This window comes from Oryctolagus cuniculus, chromosome 3 (assembly GCF_964237555.1).
Source record: "Oryctolagus cuniculus chromosome 3, mOryCun1.1, whole genome shotgun sequence".
In the NCBI taxonomy this organism is placed as follows: domain Eukaryota; kingdom Metazoa; phylum Chordata; class Mammalia; order Lagomorpha; family Leporidae; genus Oryctolagus; species Oryctolagus cuniculus.
The window spans coordinates 416,226-438,275 of NC_091434.1; the positions used below are offsets into that span (position 1 = coordinate 416,226).

General features: G+C 54.4%; 2 protein-coding genes across 9 annotated transcripts in view; one reads left to right on the forward strand and one right to left on the reverse strand.

Moving 5' to 3' along the window:
* Positions 1–8,560, reverse strand: part of SEPTIN2 (septin 2) — a 37,959-nt gene extending 29,399 nt beyond the window's left edge. The window contains exons 1-2 of one of the 3 annotated variants that reach the window (XM_008252170.4): positions 8,244–8,560; positions 1,140–1,165 (exon numbers count right to left, since the gene is read on the reverse strand). In XM_008252170.4, the coding sequence (XP_008250392.1) occupies positions 1,140–1,148 (9 nt within the window). In that variant the 5' untranslated portion in view covers positions 1,149–1,165; positions 8,244–8,560. Of the gene's footprint in view, positions 1–1,139; positions 1,166–6,462; positions 6,573–7,908; positions 8,018–8,243 lie in introns of those variants that run through there. The other 2 variants (XM_008252171.4, XM_070069928.1) reach the window with 2 other exon arrangements.
* Positions 8,010–22,050, forward strand: part of HDLBP (high density lipoprotein binding protein) — a 75,093-nt gene continuing 61,052 nt past the window's right edge. Inside the window, exon 1 of one of the 6 annotated variants that reach the window (XM_008252172.4) lies at positions 8,010–8,284. The gene's annotated coding sequence lies outside the window, so the exon portion shown is untranslated. Of the gene's footprint in view, positions 8,285–8,559; positions 8,873–22,050 lie in introns of those variants that run through there. The other 5 variants (XM_070069918.1, XM_002723593.5, XM_070069919.1 and 2 more) reach the window with 5 other exon arrangements.

Genomic DNA, 22,050 nt, shown 5'->3' on the forward strand with positions numbered 1-22,050 from the left:
CCATACATAAATGCACACTCAGATGTGCACAACCTTGTAGATGCCCATTCAAGTGCACACTGGTGTAGACGCACACTCATATGTGCACACTGTTGTAGATCTACACCATACATAAATGCACACTCATATGTGCACAGTGCTGTAGATGTAGATGTACACCATACATAAATGCACACTCAGATGTGCACTGCTGTAGACACACACTCAGATGTGCACACTGGTGTAGATGTAGATCTACACCATACATAAATGAACACTCAGATGTGCACACTGGTGTAGATGTAGATGTACACCATACATAAATGAACACTCAGATGTGCACTGCTGTAGACACAGAGTCATATGTGCACACTGGTGTAGATGTACACCATACATAAATGAACACTCAGATGTGCACTGCTGTAGACACAGAGTCATATGTGCACACTGGTGTAGATGTACACCATACATAAATGCACACTCAGATGTGCTCACTGTTGTAGATCTACACCATACATAAATGCACATTCCTATATGCACACTGGTGTAGACACACACTCATATACACACACTGGCATAAAAATAATTGACCAACTGACAGAAAACAACCTCAGGAGGAAAGATTATTAATGATGTATTTAGAAAAAAATGGAAGTCTGAAAAAATTGAAGGCTCAATATTTTATAATTACAATTAATTTATAATTTTGTTTTAATGCATCAAACATATCAGCCATATTAAAGACAACTGATTGGGGCTGGCTCTGTAGCATAGCGGTAAAGTCACCACCTGCAGTGCCAGCATCCCAGATGGGTGCAGGTTCGAGTCCCGGCTGCTCCACTTCCAATCCAGCTCTCTGCTGTGGCCTGGGAAAGCAGCAGAAGATGGCCCAAGTCATTGGGCCCCTGCACCCGCGTGGGAGACCCAGAAGAAGCTCCTGGCTCCTGGCTTCAGATCAGCCCAGTTCCAGCTGTTGCAGCCATTTGGAGAGTGAACCAGTGGATAAAATACCTTTCTCTCTTGCCTCTGCCTCTCTGTAACTCTTTCAAATAATTCAATACATATTTAAAAAAAACAACTAATCATATAAATCTTACTGTAAAGCATCTGAAAAATAAAGCATTATCCGTATGCAGTAGATATATGCAATGTGTTCTTACCTTAGACATCTTCTGTGATGTTTCGTCTGTTAAAAAAAGAAAAAAAAAACGTATCATATGTGGCAGAGTTCTTAGCTTCTCAGTGTCTCAAACACTTCCTCAGAAACAGTACTCTTCATTCTCCTGTCTCCACACTGGTTTCAAACCTCAGCATATCTGAGTCCTGAATCCCTGATGACCTTGGAGGAGCTGAGGCCCCACACCCTCTGTGTCCCTGGTCTGGCCAAACAAGGGAACACAGGACTCAAGAGCCTGGAACTCTGTGGCTTTCTACTCAATAGAAGGGCTGGGCTGTCCGTACTACTCTCTCTCTGCACCACTGCCTGACCCTCAGAAAATCCAGGAAACCTACCTTGTTAACCATCAGAGCTCCCCCAGGAGAAAAAACGACCCATGAAGGAAAAGACGACCAGTGACAGAAAACGTCCCTGAGAACAGACCACAGTCTACGCGGGAGGGAGAGGGAGAGAGGGAGGGGGAAGGAGAAGGGGAAGGAGAAGGGGAGGGAGGGGGAGGGAGAAAGGGAGAAAGGGGAGGGGGAGAGAGGGAGGGAGGGGTAGAGGGAGAGGGAAAGGGAGGGAGAGGGAAAGGGAGATGGAGAGGGACTGGGGGAGAGGAGGAGAGGGATAGAGAGAGAGGGATGGGGGAGAGGGATGGGGAGAGGGATGGGGGAGAGGGAGAAGGAGAGGGGGAGGGAGGGGGAGAGGGAGGGGGAGGGGAGGAGGGGAGGAGAGGGGGAGGAGAGGGGGAGAGGGAGGGGGAGGGGGAGGGGAGGAGGGGAGGAGGGGGGAGAGGGAGGAGGGGAGGAGAGGGGGAGAGGGAGGGGGAGGGGAGGAGAGAGGGAGAGGGGCAGAGGGAGGGGGAGGGAGAGGGGGAGAGGGAGGGGGGAGAGGGGGAGAGGGAGAGATTCCGAGCTCTCTTCGCACCGCAGGGACACCAAGAGGGGACCGGCCACATCAGCCAAGGAGATCCTGACTGACAGCAGCACAGGCTGCACAGGCAGCTGCGACTGGGAGTCGTGTGAGCCCCAGCTCTCGAGACCTCTCAGGTGCACACAGAGCCTGATTCTGCCCTCTCCACAGCCAAGTGAGGACTGCAAACACCTCTTTAAAAAGCTTTTTTTTTTTTTTGCTCTTGGTACACACTTCTCCTTAGGGAAGGATACAAGGTGTGCACTTTCTAGCTCACGTTTTAGCTACCTCTTCCCTTAATTCTCTCAGGAAACTGCTACCTGCAAAAAGCCCTGTGGCGAGATCCACAGTGGGAGAACCCTCATGAAGTTGTGTCAGGAAGCTGTCCACAGCCTTGGGCAGCTTAGTCCAGACTGCCGGCCAGATTCTACAGCAATTACTCACATCTGTGGATCCGTTAGTTGGAGGGGTCACAGACAACCAACCTGCCTTAGCATATTTACTGACGGACCAAGGTGCAGTACGAACCATGACTAATGGAATGTTATACTTACCTTAACAGCTGTCTGCTCCAAAATGGGGTTTCATGAGGATTTATATTCAAGCTAAATGGTCCTATAATTTGGTAAGGAAAGCCTCCCAGCCCCCACCACCTGGGAGGCAGCAGCATGGATCCTACCCTTGTTCTCGCTCTCTCAACTCTGCGTCTCGACCGTCAAATCCACCTCTCAGAATCTGAGAGCTTCTCACAGAAACGAAGGCCACGCAGGGACTCGGGCCATGCTCTGGCTCCTGGGGCGGAATCTCTAGGTGGGTAAACAAGGAGCTCTGGTCCTCTGGATAAGCAAGGACACAAAGCACAGGGGACCTCACGCTCTCCACCTCCTGGAGAGAGGAGAGGGAAATCTCTGAGGCAGGCAGGGAGGCAGGGCTGGGAGGTTTCCAGAAGTCTCTTGCAGCCCTGCAACCCCTACATGCCACTCAGAACACCCTCTTCCATGATGCACCGGAGCCGCCTCCACCAGGAAGCCGCTGTGGGGAACCTGTGTGACTCGAGCTCCAAGGCGAAGCCAGGAAACTTTCCCAGCATGCACCACACGCGCTGAGCCCCCTGTTTGTATAATCAGTTAGGGCACCACCCCCTACCCAAGGAAGGGGGCTACTGGAGCGGGGTGATTTCCCTCATGGCACGTGTCTCTCCCCACAGGCCGTCTACATTCACTTCTGAATTTGTTCTCTCTCTAAATAGACACTGCTCTCCATCCTTGCACTTTATCTGTCTCTGCTTTGAATTCTTTTCTCCCATGGAGACAAGGACTTGGAATAAATACAGCAACCAGACCTCACAACAATTTCTCAATCATCTCGTGTGTTTATTTAATCAGGACCCAAATACGATGTAGCTACTGCCATTTTACTATGATGATTTAATACAACTTTGGAGAGTTTAGTGAATGCAAATAAGATAAAAAAAATCAACCAAGAACTTTTTGCTGATGGGAGTGAATACACAGAGAACACAAATATTCTGGTTGAAGACAGAATTCAGGATTCTCCAACTTGGGCCCTACAGGATGGCTCCCACAAAGACAGGTATGCGAAGGGCATTCTGCCATCCACACCATGGTGACCTGAGCACACACCATCAACTTCCACCAAGTGCATCCATGGAGTGGGCTTCAAGAACCATGCCCCTTAGGTACTCAGAAAGATCTGGAAGTTTGCTGCAAAGGAGACAGGGACACGCTGACACCAGCAAACATGCTGCTGGGCCATGGGGATCAGCAGCACCCCACATGGCATCTGCGCTCACCCAGCAACGCAATGATGATGAAGTCACCAATAAGCCTCACGCTCTGGTTTCCTATGCACTACAGATAATGTGGATAACAACGAACTTCTGATTAAGTTATAGACTGCACCCCCCCCCCCCCCATAAAAAGAAGAAACTGGAGTCACCATCGTGCAGCAGGTTAAGCCGCCACCTGCAATGCTGGCATCCCATGAGCACCGGTTCGAGTCCAGGCTGCACCATTTCTGACCCTGCTACCCTGCTAATGTGCCTGGGAAGGCAGAGGAAGAGGGCCCAAGTGCCTGTGGCCCTGCCACCCTTGTGAGAGACAAGTTCCTGGCTCTGACTGCAACCTGGCCCAGCCCTGTTGCTTCAGTCATCTGGGAAATGAACCAGCAGACAGAGGATTCTCTCTCTCCTCTCTCTATAATTCTTTCAAATAAGCAAATAAATCTTTAAAAAAAAGGACAAATTTAGAATATGGTAATTTAGCAGGGTATCTATGAATTAATTCAAAAGTTCCTTTTTGGAGCCATCACTGTGACGGAGTGGGTAAAGCCACCGCCTGCAGTGCCAGCATCCCATATGGGTGCCAGCTGGAGTCCCAGCTGCTCCACTTCTAATCCAGCTCTCTGCTATGGCCTGGGAAAGCAGCGGAAGACGGCCCAAGTGCTTGGGCCCCAGAACCCACATGGGAGGCCTGGAAGAAGCTCCTGGCTTCTGGCTTCAGATAGGTGCAGCTCCGGCCGTTGTGGCCATCTGGGGAGTGAACCAGCAGCTGGAAGACCTCTCTATCTCTCTTTGCCTCTCCTTTTCTCTCTGTGTAACACTGACTTTCAAATAAATAAATAAATTTTTTTTATTTGATAGGTAGAGTTATAGACAGTGAGAGAGAGAGACAGAGAGAAAGGGCTTCCTTCCGTTGGTTCATGGCCGTTACAGCCAGCGCTGCGCCAATCCGAAGCCAGGAGCCAGGTGCCTCCTCCTGGTCTCTCGTGCAGATGCAGGGGCCCGAGCACTTGGGCCATCCTCCACTGCCTTCCTGGGCCACAGCAGAGAGCTGGACTGGAAGAGGAGCAACTGCGACAAGAACCTGGTGCCCATATGGGATGCTGGTGCTGCAGGCAGAGGATTAACCAAGTGAGCCACGGCGCTGGCCCCCAAATAAATAAATAAATAAATCATACACAACAGATTTAGAAGGAGAGACATCAGGGCCTACACTGTACCTGGAATCCCTATAGAAAGGCCAAAATGGGCCGGTGCCTTGGCTCACTTGGCTAATCCTCCACCTGCGACGCCAGCACCCCGGGTTCTAGTCCCGGTTGGGGCGCTGGGTACTAGTCCTGGGTGCTCCTCTTCCAGTCCAGCTCTCTGCTGTGGCCCAGGAGGGCAGTGGAGCATGGCCCAAGTGCTTGAGTCCCTGCACCCACATGGGAGACCAGAAGGAAGCACCTGGCTCCTGGCTTTGGATTGGTGCAGCGCCGGCTGTAGCAGCCATTAGGGGAGTGAACCAAGGGAAGGAAGACCATTCTCTCTCTTTCTCACTGTCTATAACTTTCTCTCTGTCTCTCTCTCTAACTCTGCCTGTGAAAAATAAATAAATAAAAAAAAGGAAAGAAATGAAAGGCCAAAATGACCCTCAGGTTGCTGTGGGAAGATTAATGTCTGAGGCCAGACCGGGAGCGAGCACCTGGCCTGCGAGCTGCTGCCCGGCCCTGATCCCAGAGCTCTGCGGGCAGAGGCACTCCACAGCGCCTCTCCCCACCTCCAGCCCCTGGCCTCCCTGAACCCACTGGGAGGGCCCTGCGGGGCTCTGACCACCTTGCCTCAGCTGCCTAAGCTCACCCAGGTGCCCATCAGGAGCCCCTTGCTGTGTTCAGTGTGGTCAGGCTGCGCCAGAGAGAAGCGGGGACTCTGACACCTTCCTGCCAGTTTCCGCTCCTCAAGACTTACTTGGGCCAGCGCCGCAGCTCACTAGGCTAATCCTCCGCCTTGCGGCGCCAGCACACCGGGTTCTAGTCCCGGTAGGGGTGCCAGATTCTGTCCTGGTTGCCCCTCTTCCAGGCCAGCTCTCTGCTGTGGCCAGGGAGTGCAGTGGAAGATGGCCCAAGTGCTTGGGCCCTGCACCCCATGGGAGACCAGGAGAAGCACCTGGCTCCTGCCATCGGATCAGCGCAGTGCGCCGGCCGCGGCGGCCATTGGAGGGTGAACCAGCGGCAAAAGGAAGACTTTTCTCCCTGTCCACTCTGCCTGTCAAAAAAAAAAAAAAAAAAAAAAAAAAAAAAGACTTGATGCACAGGCTTAGAAAGCGAAAACACTACCGGAACAGGCTACATATTGGTGAAGACCTTGCAACTTTGTTTCAACGTTACTGATTTTCTCTTGCCACCTCTTGTTTCTGTCAGTTTTTCCTGAAACAATCTGGATCCACAACGATTTTCTAACAACTGGAAGACTTAACGCTCGTAAAATCGGAGTTGAAGAGTCGCTCTGAAAGCACCTGCGGTGTGCACAGGCTGCCCAGCATTGTGGCCAGCGCGAACCTTGGCTGCAGACCAAGTGGATCCCCCACACCTCAGAAAATCGGTCAAATAAAACTGAGTTCAACTGCACTCACCGCAGATGCCAGAGCTGTTGAAGCGCTCCTTGGAAACCAACTTTCCCGGAACAATGGGAGATGAAGAACAAAAGGACAAAACTGGATTCTTTGCAACATAAACAATTTGCTAGTGCTGTATCCATAAAGAGGAATAACTTTATTGTTGTATTTACATACCCCAATCCATAGCCACAAAATGACCCCGGGAGACCCTACCGTATTCCACAGCCCATTCTCCCAAGTGCCTGGAGTGCCCTGGCATTCTGATTCCCTGGATTTGAGCAATGTGTGTGCACAGCATCCCACAGACCCCTACCATCAAACACCTGGGACCACTCCTGGGACCACCAGCACCACGTGGCACCAACACAGACCACACAGATGCTTCACCTCCACGGTGCTGCCTTCCTGCAAGAGAATGCCTGGGGGTCCATTTCCAACGGAGACGGCAACATTACAGATGCAGCGAAACTCCCCAGGCAAAGAGGATGTTATGGAGTGTGGAAGGCGACTTCCGGCAGGGACTGCGAGCTTGCTCAACTGCTCCAGGTGTGCCTGGAGACAAGATCACAGCTCTGTCACTCACGTCCGGAGTGCAAGTCCACCTCTAGGGAGGACAGCTGGGGGTATTTGCCAATGGACCCTGGGAGGCAGCATGGTTCAAGACGGAATTCCTGTCTCCTGGCTTCATGCTGGCCCAGCACCAACCCTTGCAAGAACTCAGGGAGTGAACTAGAGGAGGGAGGAGGGGGGAGTCCTCTTCCTGTTTCCTCCTCCATCTCTCGCTAGTAAGTTCTCCTCTTGAGAAGCAAACGAGGCTTCGATCGGAAGCACAGAAAACCAGCCCAGTTCTTTAGGATGGCGCGGCTCCTTCGCAGTGTCAGCTACTACGATGCCGGGTCTTCAAGACACTCTGAGAACCCTCTCTAGGCCGGTCACCAAGCTGGACGCACACACCCCGTCGGCCGGGGGCCTCACGGCCTAGTGGACAACACCTCGCCCAGCCTGGAAGAAACCTCATCAGGGTAGCGGGGGCTCGGACCCAGCTCAGCCGGCGGGGGCGCGTGCCCGCTGGGAGGGACACGACCGGAAACGTCCAGCCCGCCGCTCGGAGTCACGGCGCGCCCGGCCCTGCCCTTTGTCTGCCGCGCGCCGGGGCCGGAGCCCCCGGGCAGGCTCGGCCGGGACCGGGGGACTCCCTCAGGATCCGGCGACCTGAGAACAGACCCCGGGAGGCCGCACCGGCCTCCACCCCCAGGACGACACAACCCGCTGGAGCGACAAGATGGCCCGGCGGACAGGACCGGCGCCAGACGCGGCCGCGCGCCCCTCCCCACGCCGCCGCGCACACCCCGGAGCCAGCAGGCGGCCGCCCAGGGGCCCGGGGCCGGGGCAGCACCCCAGCCCCTCCCAAAAGGGGCCGCCCGCGCCCGCGCCCGGCGGCGGCAGCCGCGACACACTCACCCGCCGACCGGCCGAACACCAGGTACCGACCGACCGCGCTCCGGACACGCCCAGCGCCCGCTCGCGCCCCGCCCCACGTGCGGCGGCTGCGTCAGCGCGTCGCCCCGCCCCCTTGCCAACTCCTTCCGGGACCGGCGCAGCTCCACCCCTCCCCCAAGCAGCCAGTCTCTGAGTGCGCCGGCGCGGGCTCGTCCGCGGCCCCCGCCTCTGCGCATGCTCCTTGCCCCTCCCACGGCGGTTGGCCACATAGAGCTGGGGGGCGGGGGAGAGGTCAAGCGTAGCCTCTCCTCCTTTACCAAGATGGCGGCTTGTCCCTGTTTCGCCACAGTTCCTACCTTATGAGCTTGGTTTCCTCACGCTAATAAGAGTGGAACAGGTAATGAGAGCTTCCGCCCGGTGGACAACTGGGGGGCGGCGCAGGGTGTTTCTACGGGAGCACCGGGGTGCCCACTGAGGCGGCGGTAAGGGGAGCGCGGGGTGGCCGGAGTTCGGAGCGACCCCGGGCGAGCGAGCCCTGGCTCTCGGCCTCTTCTCCAGGAAGATGGCGGCAGCACCGAGCTGCGGGCGCCGTGGAGGGGCGAGCCGGCGCCGGCGGGCGGCCGCGCGGGGCTGTTCTGGCCCCGTCCGCCGCCGTCTCGATGGTGCGGGCCTCGCCGCGATTGGCTGCGCGCTGGTCACGTGGGGCGGCCGGCCCGAGGCGGACCATCGAGTCGGCGCCGGTGCCGGGGGATGCGGGCTCTGCGCGCCGGGCCGGGGCCCCCCGCCGTCCCTGCTCCTAGTCTGAGTCCCCAGGTGAGACCGGGAGGCGCCCTCCTGCTGGCGCGACGCGGGGGCCCCGGGCTGGAGGCCGGGCGTGTCGGGGCGCTTGCCCGTGCGTGGCTCTGCTGGTCGTCCAGTCGCGCTGGGGGCGGCCCTGGCCTGGCGTTGGTTTGACGTCCGCTTGAGGTAGTCGTTTGCCTAGCAGGTAACTTAGGGCCCTGTCAGGATGGAAGTCCGGACGGGGGCTCCTGCCGGAGGAAGCCGGAAGCCGCCCGTGTGTCGGGACCTCAGCGTCCGCTTGGGGAAGTGAGCCTGGGGCAAAACCTGTCATGGGGCTATGCTTGCCTTTTTTTTTTTTTTAATATTTATTTTTTTATTTGAAAGAGTTACAGAGATGGACACAGTTCTCCCGCCCCCGATTCACCCTTCAGATGGCCACAATGGCCAAGGCTGGGTCCTGCTTCCTTCGTGTTTCCCTAAGGGTGCAGGGGTCAAGCACTTGGGCCATCTTCTGATGCTTTCCCAGGCATTAGCAGGGAACGGGATCGGAAGTGGAGCAGCCGGGATTCGAACCAGCGTCCATAAGGGATGCCAGTGTCACAGGCAGCGTCTTGACTCGCTGAGAGATGTTTCCAATACTCCGTACACCCTGCATAAACTCATTGAGCGCCTCTTACGTTGGGGTCCTTGGAAGCAGTGTTCTACAGTAGCTGGAAAGGTGTCTGGTTAGGAGTGGCTTCCAGATTCACAGTCCCGGGTCTCTGGCTCTGGAGACCTCTGAAACGGCTTTTGAAAACCAGTTAAGGGGCCGGCGCTGTGGCATGGTGGGTAAAGCCACCGCCTGCAGTGCCGGCATCCCAATGGTCACCGGTTCAACACCTGGCTGCTCCACTTCCTGTCCAGCTCTCTGCTGTGGCCTGGGAAAGCAGCAGCAGATGGCCCAAGTCCTTGGGCCCCTGCACCCGCGTGGGAGACCCAGAGGAAGCTCCTGGCTCCTGGCTTTAAATGGCCACAACTCCAGCCGTTGCAGCCATGTGGGGAGTGAACTGGTGGATGGAAGACCTCTCTCTCTCTCTCTTTCTCTGCCTCTCCTCTCTCTGTGTAACTCTTAAGTTTCAAATGAATAAATAAATCTTTAAAAAAAAAAAAAAAAAAGAAAACCGGTGAAGTCACCCACAGTGAGGACTGAGCCTTCCTGTTCCTGCTGTGGCGAGGCTGGCTTGAGTCAGCACCGCGGTGGTGCGCAGATGCGGGGCGTGTGAGGAGGGGCATCTGGGTGAGCGGCCCTCGGCCTTCCGCGCTGCCCTGGCCCCACAGCACACTGTCCCCTGAGCTCCAGGGGTCTGATGGGAGAATTGCTGGCATCCTTCAGCACCTCTGCTCTGGGTGAGTTGTTTCGGTCTTTGGAGTGCTCCGGCAGTTTAGTTCAGAAATACTGACTGGACGCTGCTGTGTGTCATGTGGGGGTGGGAGTTCCAGGGATGCAAGAGAAGAGAGAGCATAGGCCTCTCCACTCCTCAGCCTTGCTGCAGTACAGGCAGCCCCCTGCCATCCTAGAAATGCGTGCAGGGCTTTGGGTACAGCAGATGGGTGTCCCCGGTGACCACTAGGAGGATCTTCATCAAGAATGTGGTCCTTACCCTGGGGGGATTGGCACAACGGGAGACTGGCATCTGTGGGAGCAGGTTAAGAACTTGGGTCAGACTGTGCCATGAAGAACTTCAGGCCTTTGGTCCCTCTCTTCTCTGGCTTGGACAGGATTTCAGTTGATGACACTGTGTCCACTGGGGTGACATGATTTTTCACGGGGTGGACCCATTGTCCAGCAGTGCTTCCCGCCTGAAACATGGGCAGGGCTGAGTGGACACTGCTGCACCAGCGCGGTGTGCCCTGTGCCTGCCTCCCACAGGCTGTGGAGGTCTAGCACACAGCCCATCTCAGGCCAGGTTAGCAAGGCACAGACCCAGGACGCCTGGGAAGCTCCCTGACCAAGTAGAAGGGCAGCCAGAGAACCCCAGTCATCTTGTGTCCTGCCACAGTAAGCATGGGGGTCCGTGCACAGAAGCCGAGGAAACAGTGATGAGCTCCTCCCCTGGGTGCAGCACCTGTAAACGGTCACCTGTGACTCCGGGAGAAAGCCTGGCTTTCCTTGGTTTTTCTGATATGAGAGCTGGTTGCTTCACTAGGCTGAGATTCCTCGAATGCCATTGCGGCTGAGCCAGACGCTTCCCTGGAACATGTCTGCATCCTGCCCTGGCTGGTAACCACATTCCTCCTTATTACTTCTCACTGCCATTCATGGAAGTTTTTAAATTCAAGGTTAATTTATTTACTTATTATTTATTGATGATTTACATGAAAGGCAGAATTACAGAGTGGGGGGAGAGACAGAGAGATCTTCCATCCACCAGTTCACTCCCCAAATGGCCATAACCACTGGAACTGGGCCAATCTGAAGCCAGGAGCTTCATCTGGGTCTGCCACATGGGTGCGGGGGCCTGAGGACTTGGGCCATCTTCTGCTTTCCCAGTCATGTTAGCAGGGAGCTGGATCAGACATAGATTAGGTAGACACAAACCAGCATCCATATGGGATGCTGGCATTGCATGTAGCGGTTTTATCTGCTGTGCCTTAAGGCTGGCCTGTCACTAAGGTTATAACCCCAAATTCTGTACCATCTTATTTAAATTTCATTTCAAGAAATTGAGTTTTTAATATATATATTTATTTATTTGAAAGGCAGAGTTACAGAGAGAAGAAGAGATGGAGAGAGCGTCCATCCACTGGTTCACTTCCCAAATGGCTGTAACAGCTTGAACTGGTGCCCATATGGGATACCGGTGCTGCAGGCCAGGGCTTTAACCCACTGAGCCACAGCACTGACCCCAGCTGAGTCCTTTTTATGTGATAAATTCAGTGTTCACTTCAGCCATGGCCTCTGAGCCACTGCAGCCAAGACAGGGCATGGGTCTTCCTCCCGGTCTCTTCGCTCCCTGCTGCGTTGAGTCTTGGTTTCCCTGATCTGGGTCTCTGGGTTGTTATTGCTTTGATTTATTCCCGTTCACTTTTTTCTCTACGGTTTTCTTGTGGGCCTTTGAGTGCGTGAATGGGCACTCTAATTTTCCTGGGTTTTCCATTTTATTTTTTTCTCCCAAAGCTTTGTGTGTTTATTTTTTAAAAAAGATTGATTTATTTATTTGCAAGTCAGAGTTTCACAGAGAGACAAGGAGAGGTGGAGAGAGAGAGGTTTTCATCCAGTGGTTCACTCCTCAGTTGGCCACAACGGCCAGACCTGCGCAGATCCAAAGCCAGGAGCCAGGAGCTTCTTCTGGGTCTCCCACACGGGTGCAGGGGCCCAAGGACTTCGAGCCATCTTCCTCTGCTTTCCCAGGCCATAACAGAGAGCTGGATAGGAAGTGGAGCAACTGGGTCTTGAACTGGCACCCATATGGGATGCCAGTGCTTCATGCCAGGGCGTTAACCCACTGCATCACAGCACCTGCCCCATGTGTTTATTTTAAATTGTAAATTGACAGATGTTTTATGGTGTTAAAGTGTGTGCTTTATGAATGTAGTGTGGAAGATTGAAGTCAAGCTCAGAGGTGTTTCCATTACCTCAAAACTCACTCCCACCTCACGCCATTTGGTTTGGATTTCCATTTTATCCCTGGAAATATTCCTAAACTTGTCTTCTACTGAATTTTTCTCATTTCAAAGCTTTCTCTTTTTCTATTTTTTTAGAGCATTTTATTGAAACACAGTGTGCGTACCAAGAAATGCATGAGTATACAGATCAGTGAGGGTTGTTTGTCATCTCATACTCACAACCAGTGCCAAAGAGCATAACTAGTACCCCAATCCTCACCGTCCCCCTCCCAAAGAGCATAACTAGTACCCCGGGTCCTCACCATCCCCCTCCCAAAGAGCATAACTAGTACCCCAAGTCCTCACCATCCCCCTCCCAAAGAGCATAACTAGTACCCCAGGTCCTCACCGTCCCCCTCCCAAAGAGCATAACTAGTACCCAGGTCCTCACCATCCCCCTCCCAAAGAGCATAACTAGTCCCCAGGTCCTCACCGTCCCCCTCCCAAAGAGCATAACTAGTACCCCAAGTCCTCACCATCCCCCTCCCAAAGAGCATAACTAGTACCCCAGGTCCTCACCGTCCCCCTCCCAAAGAGCATAACTAGTACCCCAGGTCCTCACCGTCCCCCTCCCAAAGAGCATAACTAGTACCCCAATCCTCACCGTCCCCCTCCCAAAGAGCATAACTAGTACCCCAATCCTCACCGTCCCCCGCCCAAAGAGCATAACTAGTACCCCAATCCTCACCGTCCCCCTCCCAAAGAGCATAACTAGTACCCAAATCCTCACCGTCCCCCTCCCAAAGAGCATAACTAGTACCCCAATCCTCACCGTCCCCCGCCCAAAGAGCATAACTAGTACCCCAGGTCCTCACCGTCCCCCTCCCAAAGAGCATAACTAGTACCCCAAGTCCTCACCATCCCCCTCCCAAAGAGCGTAACTAGTACCCCAGGTCCTCACCGTCCCCCTCCCAAAGAGCGTAACTAGTACCCCAATCCTCACTGTCCCCCGCCCAAAGAGCATAACTAGTACCCCAGGTCCTCACCATCCCCCTCCCAAAGAGCATAACTAGTACCCCAGGTCCTCACCATCCCCCTCCCAAAGAGCATAACTAGTACCCCAGGTCCTCACCATCCCCCTCCCAAAGAGCATAACTAGTACCCCAGGTCCTCACCGTCCCCCTCCCAAAGAGCATAACTAGTACCCAAGTCCTCACCGTCCCCATCACAAAGAGCATAACTAGTACCCCAAGTCCTCACCATCCCCCTCCCAAAGAGCATAACTAGTCCCCAGGTCCTCACCGTCCCCCTCCCAAAGAGCATAACTAGTACCCAAATCCTCACCGTCCCCCTCCCAAAGAGCATAACTAGTACCCAGGTCCTCACCGCCCCCCTCCCAAAGAGCGTAACTAGTACCCCAATCCTCACTGTCCCCCGCCCAAAAAGCATAACTAGTACCCCAGGTCCTCACCGCCCCCCTCCCAAAGAGCATAACTAGTACCCAAATCCTCACCGTCCCCCTCCCAAAGAGCATAACTAGTACCCCAGGTCCTCACCGTCCCGCTCCCAAAGAGCATAACTAGTATCCAAGTCCTCACCGTCCCCCTCCCAAAGAGCATAACTAGTACCCCAGGTCCTCACCATCCCCCTCCCAAAGAGCATAACTAGTACCCCAAGTCCTCACCATCCCCCTCCCAAAGAGCATAACTAGTCCCCAGGTCCTCACCGCCCCCCTCCCAAAGAGCATAACTAGTACCCAGGTCCTCACCATCCCCCTCCCAAAGAGCATAACTAGTACCCAGGTCCTCACCGCCCCCCTCCCAAAGAGCATAACTAGTACCCCGGGTCCTCACCATCCCCCTCCCAAAGAGCATAACTAGTACCCCAGGTCCTCACCGTCCCCCTCCCAAAGAGCATAACTAGTACCCAGGTCCTCACCGCCCCCCTCCCAAAGAGCATAACTAGTCCCCAGGTCCTCACCGTCCCCCTCCCAAAGAGCATAACTAGTACCCAGGTCCTCACCGTCCTCCTCCCAAAGAGCATAACTAGTACCCCAATCCTCACTGTCCCCCGCCCAAAGAGCATAACTAGTCCCCAGGTCCTCACCGCCCCCCTCCCAAAGAGCATAACTAGTACCCCAATCCTCACTGTCCCCCGCCCAAAGAGCATAACTAGTACCCAGGTCCTCACCGCCCCCCTCCCAAAGAGCATAACTAGTACCCAGGTCCTCACCGCCCCCCTCCCAAAGAGCATAACTAGTCCCCAGGTCCTCACCATCCCCCTCCCAAAGAGCATAACTAGTACCCAGGTCCTCACCGCCCCCCTCCCAAAGAGCATAACTAGTCCCCAGGTCCTCACCATCCCCCTCCCAAAGAGCATAACTAGTATCCAAGTCCTCACCGTCCTCCTCCCAAAGAGCATAACTAGTACCCAGGTCCTCACCGCCCCCCTCCCAAAGAGCGTAACTAGTCCCCAGGTCCTCACCGCCCCCCTCCCAAAGAGCATAACTAGTCCCCAGGTCCTCACCACCCCCCTCCGTTTCTCCCTTTTTGCCTTGTGAAATAAGAGTATATTGTGGTACTCTTTGTAACCTGTTTGTTCTTTATCTTGAATCTCGTGTCTTCTCTGACCTTTCTGAGGATGCTGAATGTTTCTTTCTCTTGGAGTTCCTGTTGCCTCAGGCTGCTTTCTTTGGTGGGGTTTGGCTTTCCTACCAGAGCCTGTCTGTGCAGTGATGGTTTTGTGACAGGTCCACACGTCACCTGCCGTGGCCTTCACTGTGGAGGCCCAGCAGCCTTGCCAGCTCCCTGGGGCCTGGCTCCCCGTGCTCCTGGGCAAGTGAGAGGCCTCGGATCTGGGGTGAGCAGTGGGTGCTCTGTTTACATGTTTACAGTTGGAGGCACCTCAGAGCCTCATCAATTTGGACTTTATTAAGTTATGTTAACAAAAGGGGCGAATCTGGATGTGAAGCTTGGAAACACCGCCGCATTTATGTGTGCACTTATTTTTGGTTAACTATAGGTTATTATTTAAGCCATCTTCTACAAACAAGGCAAGATCAGGGCATCACGTCTCATGTGATGCCAGAAAGGAAGTGGGGGCTCTTTGTTAGAGCCATGGCCTAGGCTGGTGTTGGGGTCCCTGTTGCCTGGGGAGCAGTCCCAGGGGGGTTAGAGAACAATATGGTTGCTGTCTCCCCAAGGAGTGAGGTTGGTGTGAGGCAGATGGGGGTTAGGAGGAACTCAGTTCCTGAGCATGCTCACCCTAGCTGGGTAGCCCGGCCAAAGAGGGAGCAGACCACAGCCAGCTGCACAGACCCGGCGTGTATGTGTAATGGAGATCGGCGTAGCCAGTGTTGGAGCAGTGCCCGTGGTGAAACGCTGTCTGTAAGCCACATGTTAGGTGCACGAAGCTGCCTGGAGAAGACAGACTGTTGTGGAGCTATTTCTTGGGGGATAAAGGTGGGAGTATCGAGTTGTGTCTCACAGCAGTTTCAGGCTAAGAATGCCGATCCTCGGGCACCACAGCAAGTGCCTGTTCGCTGTTCCTGTGCTGTGTGGCTCATCCCTTTCCTTTTTTTTATTTATTTATTTATTTTTTTTTTTTGACAGGCAGAGTGGACAGTGAGAGAGAGAGACAGAGAGAAAGGTCTTCCTTTGCCGTTGGTTCACCCTCCAATGGCCGCCGCGGCCGGCGCGCTGCGGCCGGCGCACCGCGCTGATCCGATGGCAGGAGCCAGGAGCCAGGTGCTTTTCCTGGTCTCCCATGGGGTGCAGGGCCCAAGCACCCGGGCCATCCTCCACTGCACTCCCTGGCCACAGCAGAGAGCTGGCCTGGAAGAGGGGCAACCGGGACAGAATCCGGCGCCCCGACCGGGACTAGAACCCGGTGTGCCGGCGCCGCTAGGCGGAGGATTAGCCTAGTGAGCCGCGGCGCCGGCCTCATCCCTTTCCACTCCAGGTCCTGCCGGGGGATCCTCGGAAGGCTTGGTGCTGCCTGAGACCCCAGGGCTGTGGCAGCCTCGTCTGGGGCAAGCGCAGGTAGAAGCAGAAGACAGCAGATGGCAGTGAGAAGTGTCTCCACAGGCACTGCAGGTCCCCAGAGGTGGCCCATGGACAGCAGCAGGCTTGCTGCCTCTGGTACAGACTAGAGGCCCTGGGTCTCTCTGTCCAGCGTGACTGACCACACATAAAGGTGAAGCGGATTTCTGAGTCAGTTTCTCTCTTTTTTAGTAGCTCTGATAGCTAAGAACCCTTGGTCAATTCGGTTTATTGGACGTATGGTTATTAATTTTGAAAAGATGACACTTGGTGCTGGTACTACTCAGCATCCGATTTTGTGATCATTTCTTTTTTTTTTTTTTTTTTTTTTGGACAGGCAGAGTGGACAGTGAGAGAGAGAGAGAGACAGAGAGAAAGGTCTTCCTTTTGCCGTTGGTTCAACCTCCAATGGCCGCTGCAGCCGGCGCGCTGCGCTGATCCGATGGTAGGAGCCAGTTGCTTCTCCTGGTCTCCCATGGGGTGCAGGGCCCAAGGACTTGGGCCATCCTCCACTGCACTTCCCTGGAAGAGGGGCAACTGGGACAGAATCCGGCGCCCCGACCGGGACTAGAACCCGGTGTGCTGGTGCCGCAAGGCGGAGGATCAGCCTAGTGAGCCGCAGCGCCGGCCATCGATTTTGTGATCATTTCACAAGTGATAGGAAATACCTCACCTGTTAAAACTTGTGCTCACTGCTTTCCATTGTTCGGTTCTGCCCTTGTCACCAGCCGTGTCTGTTACCTGGGATGATTTTGCCCCCAAGGGAACAGGTATCTGGCAGCACTGTTTTTTCTTTGTCCTGACTTTCAGGTGCTACTGACATCGTCTTTAAGGCCTGAGAGACTCAGCATTCTGTGGTGCCTGGGACAGCACCCACCACAAGCATTGTCTGATTCCCATTGTGCTTTTAAAGGGCTTAGGACACTGCTGTCAGCAGCCCCACGTTTCAGTTGGGGAGAGCAGAGCCTGGTGGGGTGAAACCACTTGTAGGTGTGGCTTAGTTAGGGCTGTGTTGCCTCATGGACTGGTAGTGGCAGTGACAGCCACACTGTGCGCTGTGTGTGTGCTGATCTCAGCAGACGTGTGTTGTGGGTGCTCACCTGGTCCTCACGGGCATGGCCACAGCTGTGCCTGCGGATCCGCCCCTCTGACAGGAGAGATAACCAGCACAGAGAATTCAAGACTGTCATTCTTCCTGTGTATTTTATCTTTGCTCTGACTTTTAGAAATGCACATATTTAAACATTTGCTATAGACTTTCTTAGTGTTGAGTCCTGGGATGAGCATTCAGACTAGCAGTTAAGAAACATCGCACACTGGAGTCCCCGGGTGTGATGCCCAGTTTCAGTTCCTGCTCCCTGCCATTGCAGATGGCTCCAGTAACGGGGAGACCTGGGTCACATTCCAGTAAGCTAGAGGCTGGGGGCGTGCCCTCTCTCCTGCTCTCCCTCCTCCCCTGCTGTGACTCTTACTCTCTTTACGTCTTAAGTAAATAAATTTAAAAAAAAATATTTTTAAACCTCTCTTGTCCGTGCGGTTCTTTGAGATCTAGGGGTGACACTAGCCAGGCCTTTGCAGCAAGGTAGGTACCTCTGCCCCAGACACTGAAGTGACCCTGCACGTCTCGTGTTCCTGTCGGCCAGCAGCTGCTTCTCCACGAGTGTACATCCCTAGGAGGGTTCTGGAAAGGCATGAACAATCAGAGCCCCCATCCTCAAGCCGTCCAGCACCCAGGTCCCTCCTCAGCTTTCTCACTCAGCCTCTCGCTAGCCTAGCGTTTCCACCAGTGTGTGGCTGACCCATCTCCAGAGCCTCTGGCTGCCTCCGTGACAGCATGTGATGGATGTACAGGTCTTGTGGAGGGTTCTTCTCTTCAGTTCACGTGCTTTGGCCTCTCATCTGGGTTACAGGATGAGCCATTGACATAGTATACTATATTGATTTTATTTATTTGTTTAGTTATTTGAGAGAGAGAGAGGGCGAAGGAAACGCAAGCGAGCTTCCATCTGCTGGTTCACTCTCCAGATGACCACAGTGACTGGCGCTGGGCCAGGCCAAAACCAGGAGCCAGGAGCTTCCATCCGCTGGTTTACTACCCAGAAGCCCGGAAGATCACAGTGACTAGTGCTGGGCCAGGAGCTTCCAGTTTCCCACGTGACCATTCGGACCATCCTCTCCTGCTTTTTCCAGGTTGTTGGTAGGGAGTTGGATCAGAAGTAGAGCAACCGGGACAGGAACCGGCACCTATATGGGATGCCTACATCACGATGCCATCCCCTCCCTTTTTTTATTTTTTATTTTTAAATATTTTCATATGAGGCTGTCACTGTGACACAGTGGTTCAAGTCCCAGCTGTTCCAGTTGTGATGCAGCTCCCTGCCAGTGTGCCTGGGAAAGCAGCAGAGGATGGAGTAAGTCTTTGGGCCCCTTCACCCACGTGAGAGATTCAGAAGAGGCTCCTGGCTTCAGATCGGCGCAGCTCTGGCCTTTGCAGCCATTTGGGGAGTAAACCAGCAGATGGAAGACCTCTCTCTCTTTGTGTCTCTACCTCTCTGTGTAACTTTTTCAAAGAAATATTTTTATAAAGTTTTCATATACCTGAAAGGCAGAGAGAGACAGAGGTCTTCCATCTGCTGGTTCACTCCCCAAATGTCTGTAACAACCAGAGCTGAACCAGGCGAAGGCAGGGGTCCAGAACTCTAGCTGGTCTTCCCACACAAGTGGGCAGGGGCCAAGTACTTGGGTCATCATCTACTGCCTCCTGAAATGTAGCAGGGAGCTGGATCAGAGGTAGAGCACCTGGGGTGTCCCAGGTGGTGGCTTAACCTGCTGTGCCCCAACGCCTACCCCCTGTGGTGTTGGTTTTACTTGTCTCAGAGCCCCGTGTTGTAACAGGGTCCTGTTCTGGGGAGATGAACAGATAGCATGGAGTTAATTGCTAATAGGTGAGAGTTCAAACTCTTGTCCTTTCCCGTCTGGCTAATTATGATGGGCTGCAGGAATCCAGATTTGCATTATGAGCTCTGAGGGGTCTGGAGGCCAGGTCTCGCCGTCTTGCTCCTAGGTTTTTAAACTGCCGTAGGACCCGTGGCCGCAGTGAACAGCTTCACGCCTCCACCTCTTCCCAAGGGTTGCATGTCCCTGGGTTGACAGCCTGCTGAGGTCCAGGTGTGCTCAGTCTGTGTGTTCTCGTTTTCACTGTCCTTAAGGTAGCCAAGGGTTCCTGTGTGAAGCTGTCTTCTAGAGCAGCTGCTGCCTCTCTGCTTTTGCTTGGTGTCTATGCAGTGCCACCTTTATTAGCAGGATTCCTTCTCCAGACCGAGCATTTTGTCGTGGGGCCTGAGTGGGGATGGGGGCTGCCTTGGCCTTGCTCTGCCGTGGGCTCCTGGAGGAGCAGCCTGTCCTTCTGCAGACCCTGCTCGGTTTTCAGCTGAACCAGGTGCCGCTCCTGGTTCCTGTCTGGAGAGGGAAGGACTCCAGCAGCCTGTCTCTGCTGCAGAAACTGCTGGGTACCCTTCCAGGGAGGCGGTGCCACCTCGGGCCTGACCGACACTGCCCAGGGAGCTGCGTACAGTCAGCAGGGACCGGCAGGGACCTGTGAGCGACATGCTCTTCCCTCTGCTCAGGCAGCCTGGTACCGAGTGGCCGAGCTCCCTGCCCCAGGGCCACCCTGCACACCGGGGGTGAGGGTTCCTGGGTAGGGGAGCAGTCTTCTCCTGGATGCCTCCATAGCGACTGCTCGCCTCTGGGAAGCTTCACATGTAGAGGTCTGGAGGGAGCTTCCCGTTTGGCGAGGTTGCCACAACACACAGCCTTTGGGGAGCAGAGTGGCCGCAGGAAAGGGTTCCTATTCCCGAAGGACTAGACCTGCTGAGGCAGACAGAGGGAAGGAAGGGAGGAGAGAACAACAGCACAACAGTGACATGAGCTGAAATTGCTTTTCAAAGGGTTTCATGTATTTGGCACTTTTGCTGCTTTTGAGATTGGGGTGGAGGGGCCGACGCTGTGGTACAGCAGGTTAATGCCCTGGCCTGAAGCGCCAGCATCCCATATGGGTGCCAGTTCTAGTCCCGGCTGCTCCTCTTCTGATCCAGCTCTCTGCTATGGCCTGGGGTAGCAGTAGAAGATGGCCCAAGTCCGTGGGCCCCTGCACCCGCATGAGAGACCTTGAAGAAGCTCCTGGCTTCAGATTGGCGCAGCTCCGGCCATTTCGGCCAACTGGGGAGTGAACCAGCGGATGGAAGACCTCTCTCTCTGTCTCTACCTCTCTCTGTCTTTCAAATAAATAAAATAAATCTTTAAAAAAAATTAAGAGATTGGGGTGGAAGCTCAGCCAGGCCTCCCTGTTCAGTACAAAATGGATGGTCCTGATCCGCTGTGAAGTGGACTAGACCCCTTTGCTTCTTTCTCTTTAGCTTTTTTTTTTTTTTTTTTTTTTTTTTTAACAGGAAAGGATGGCGTTCTGTGCCGTTTCTTCCCATGTGCAGTTAGGAGCCCTGTTGATGCTGTGTCATGTGCGTGGAAGACACTGGAGTGCGTCTGAGCAGGATGGTTAAGCTTCCGTTCTTAGCTGTGTGTTGCTGGTGTTGGGGAGCGTATGCTGCCTCCTGGGCAGTCCTAGTGCTCCCATGTGCACCAGCCGGGTGAGCAGAGCACATCCTGGCATGTGGCTCCCATGTGCACCAGCCGGGTGAGCAGAGCACATCCTGGCATGTGGCTCCCATGTGCACCAGCCGGGTGAGCAGAGCACATCCTGGCATGTGGCTCCCATGTGCACCGGCTGGGTGAGCAGAGCACGCGTGCTGCACCACAGCTGCGCTCAAGCCGTGGCAGTGTGTCTGCTCATTGCGTGCTCAGTGTGACGTGCCTTCCTCTTCTATAAGTTTAAAATGCAATTACTGAATTATGTTTGCTATTTTGACTTTTTTTGATAAGCAGGAAATTGGGTGGTCTTACAGCATTGGCTTAATTCAGAGTGTGTGAAAGATCGATTTGAGGAATGTAATTTTTTTCTTTTGAAACAAGGCTTCTATTTGGGCACAATTGCTCATGCTTGGAGCCGACAGCTCTTGAAACCACAGTGTGTGTGGCCTTTGTTGCCTGCACAGTGAGCTCAGCAGGCTGCCCAGCTCCCAGGGCTCAGCCCAGCTAGGGTGCTCCACAGGGACTCCGCTCAGTTCACAAGGGTGCCGGAGATGGTCGTCCTCCCTGTCCCCGTGAGACTGGTGAGCACGTTCTTCTCTGAAAGATTGGCAGATGCAGAGAGAAGAGGATGGGGTGACTGGAGGAGAGTCCACAGTGAACCCTTAGTTTCCCTTTGGCCCTGTGAAGGATGCTTTTGCTCCTCGAGCAGTGTGTATGGTGTGCGGGCTCTGCCGTGGCCAGCTCAGCTGGTAGCTGCTTAGCTGTGCTGAGGTCTGTAACTGCAGACCTGGGGGAAGACAGGTTGTGTTAGTGCAGCAGTGTGTCCAGCCCTAGAGGGTGTGTGTGTGTATGCACGTACGTGCAGGAGTGTATCCAGCCCTAGAGGGTATATGTGTGTGTGTGTGTGTGTATGCAGGAGTGTGTCCAGGCCTAGAGGGTATGTGTGTGTGTGTGTGTGTGTGTGTGTATGCAGGAGTGTGTCCAGGCATAGAGGGTATATGTGTGTGTGTGTGTGTGTATGCAGGAGTGTGTCCAGGCCTAGAGGGTGTGTGTGTGCAGGAGCGCATCCAGGCATAGAGGGTGTGTGTGTGTGTGTGTGTATGTAGGTGCAGGA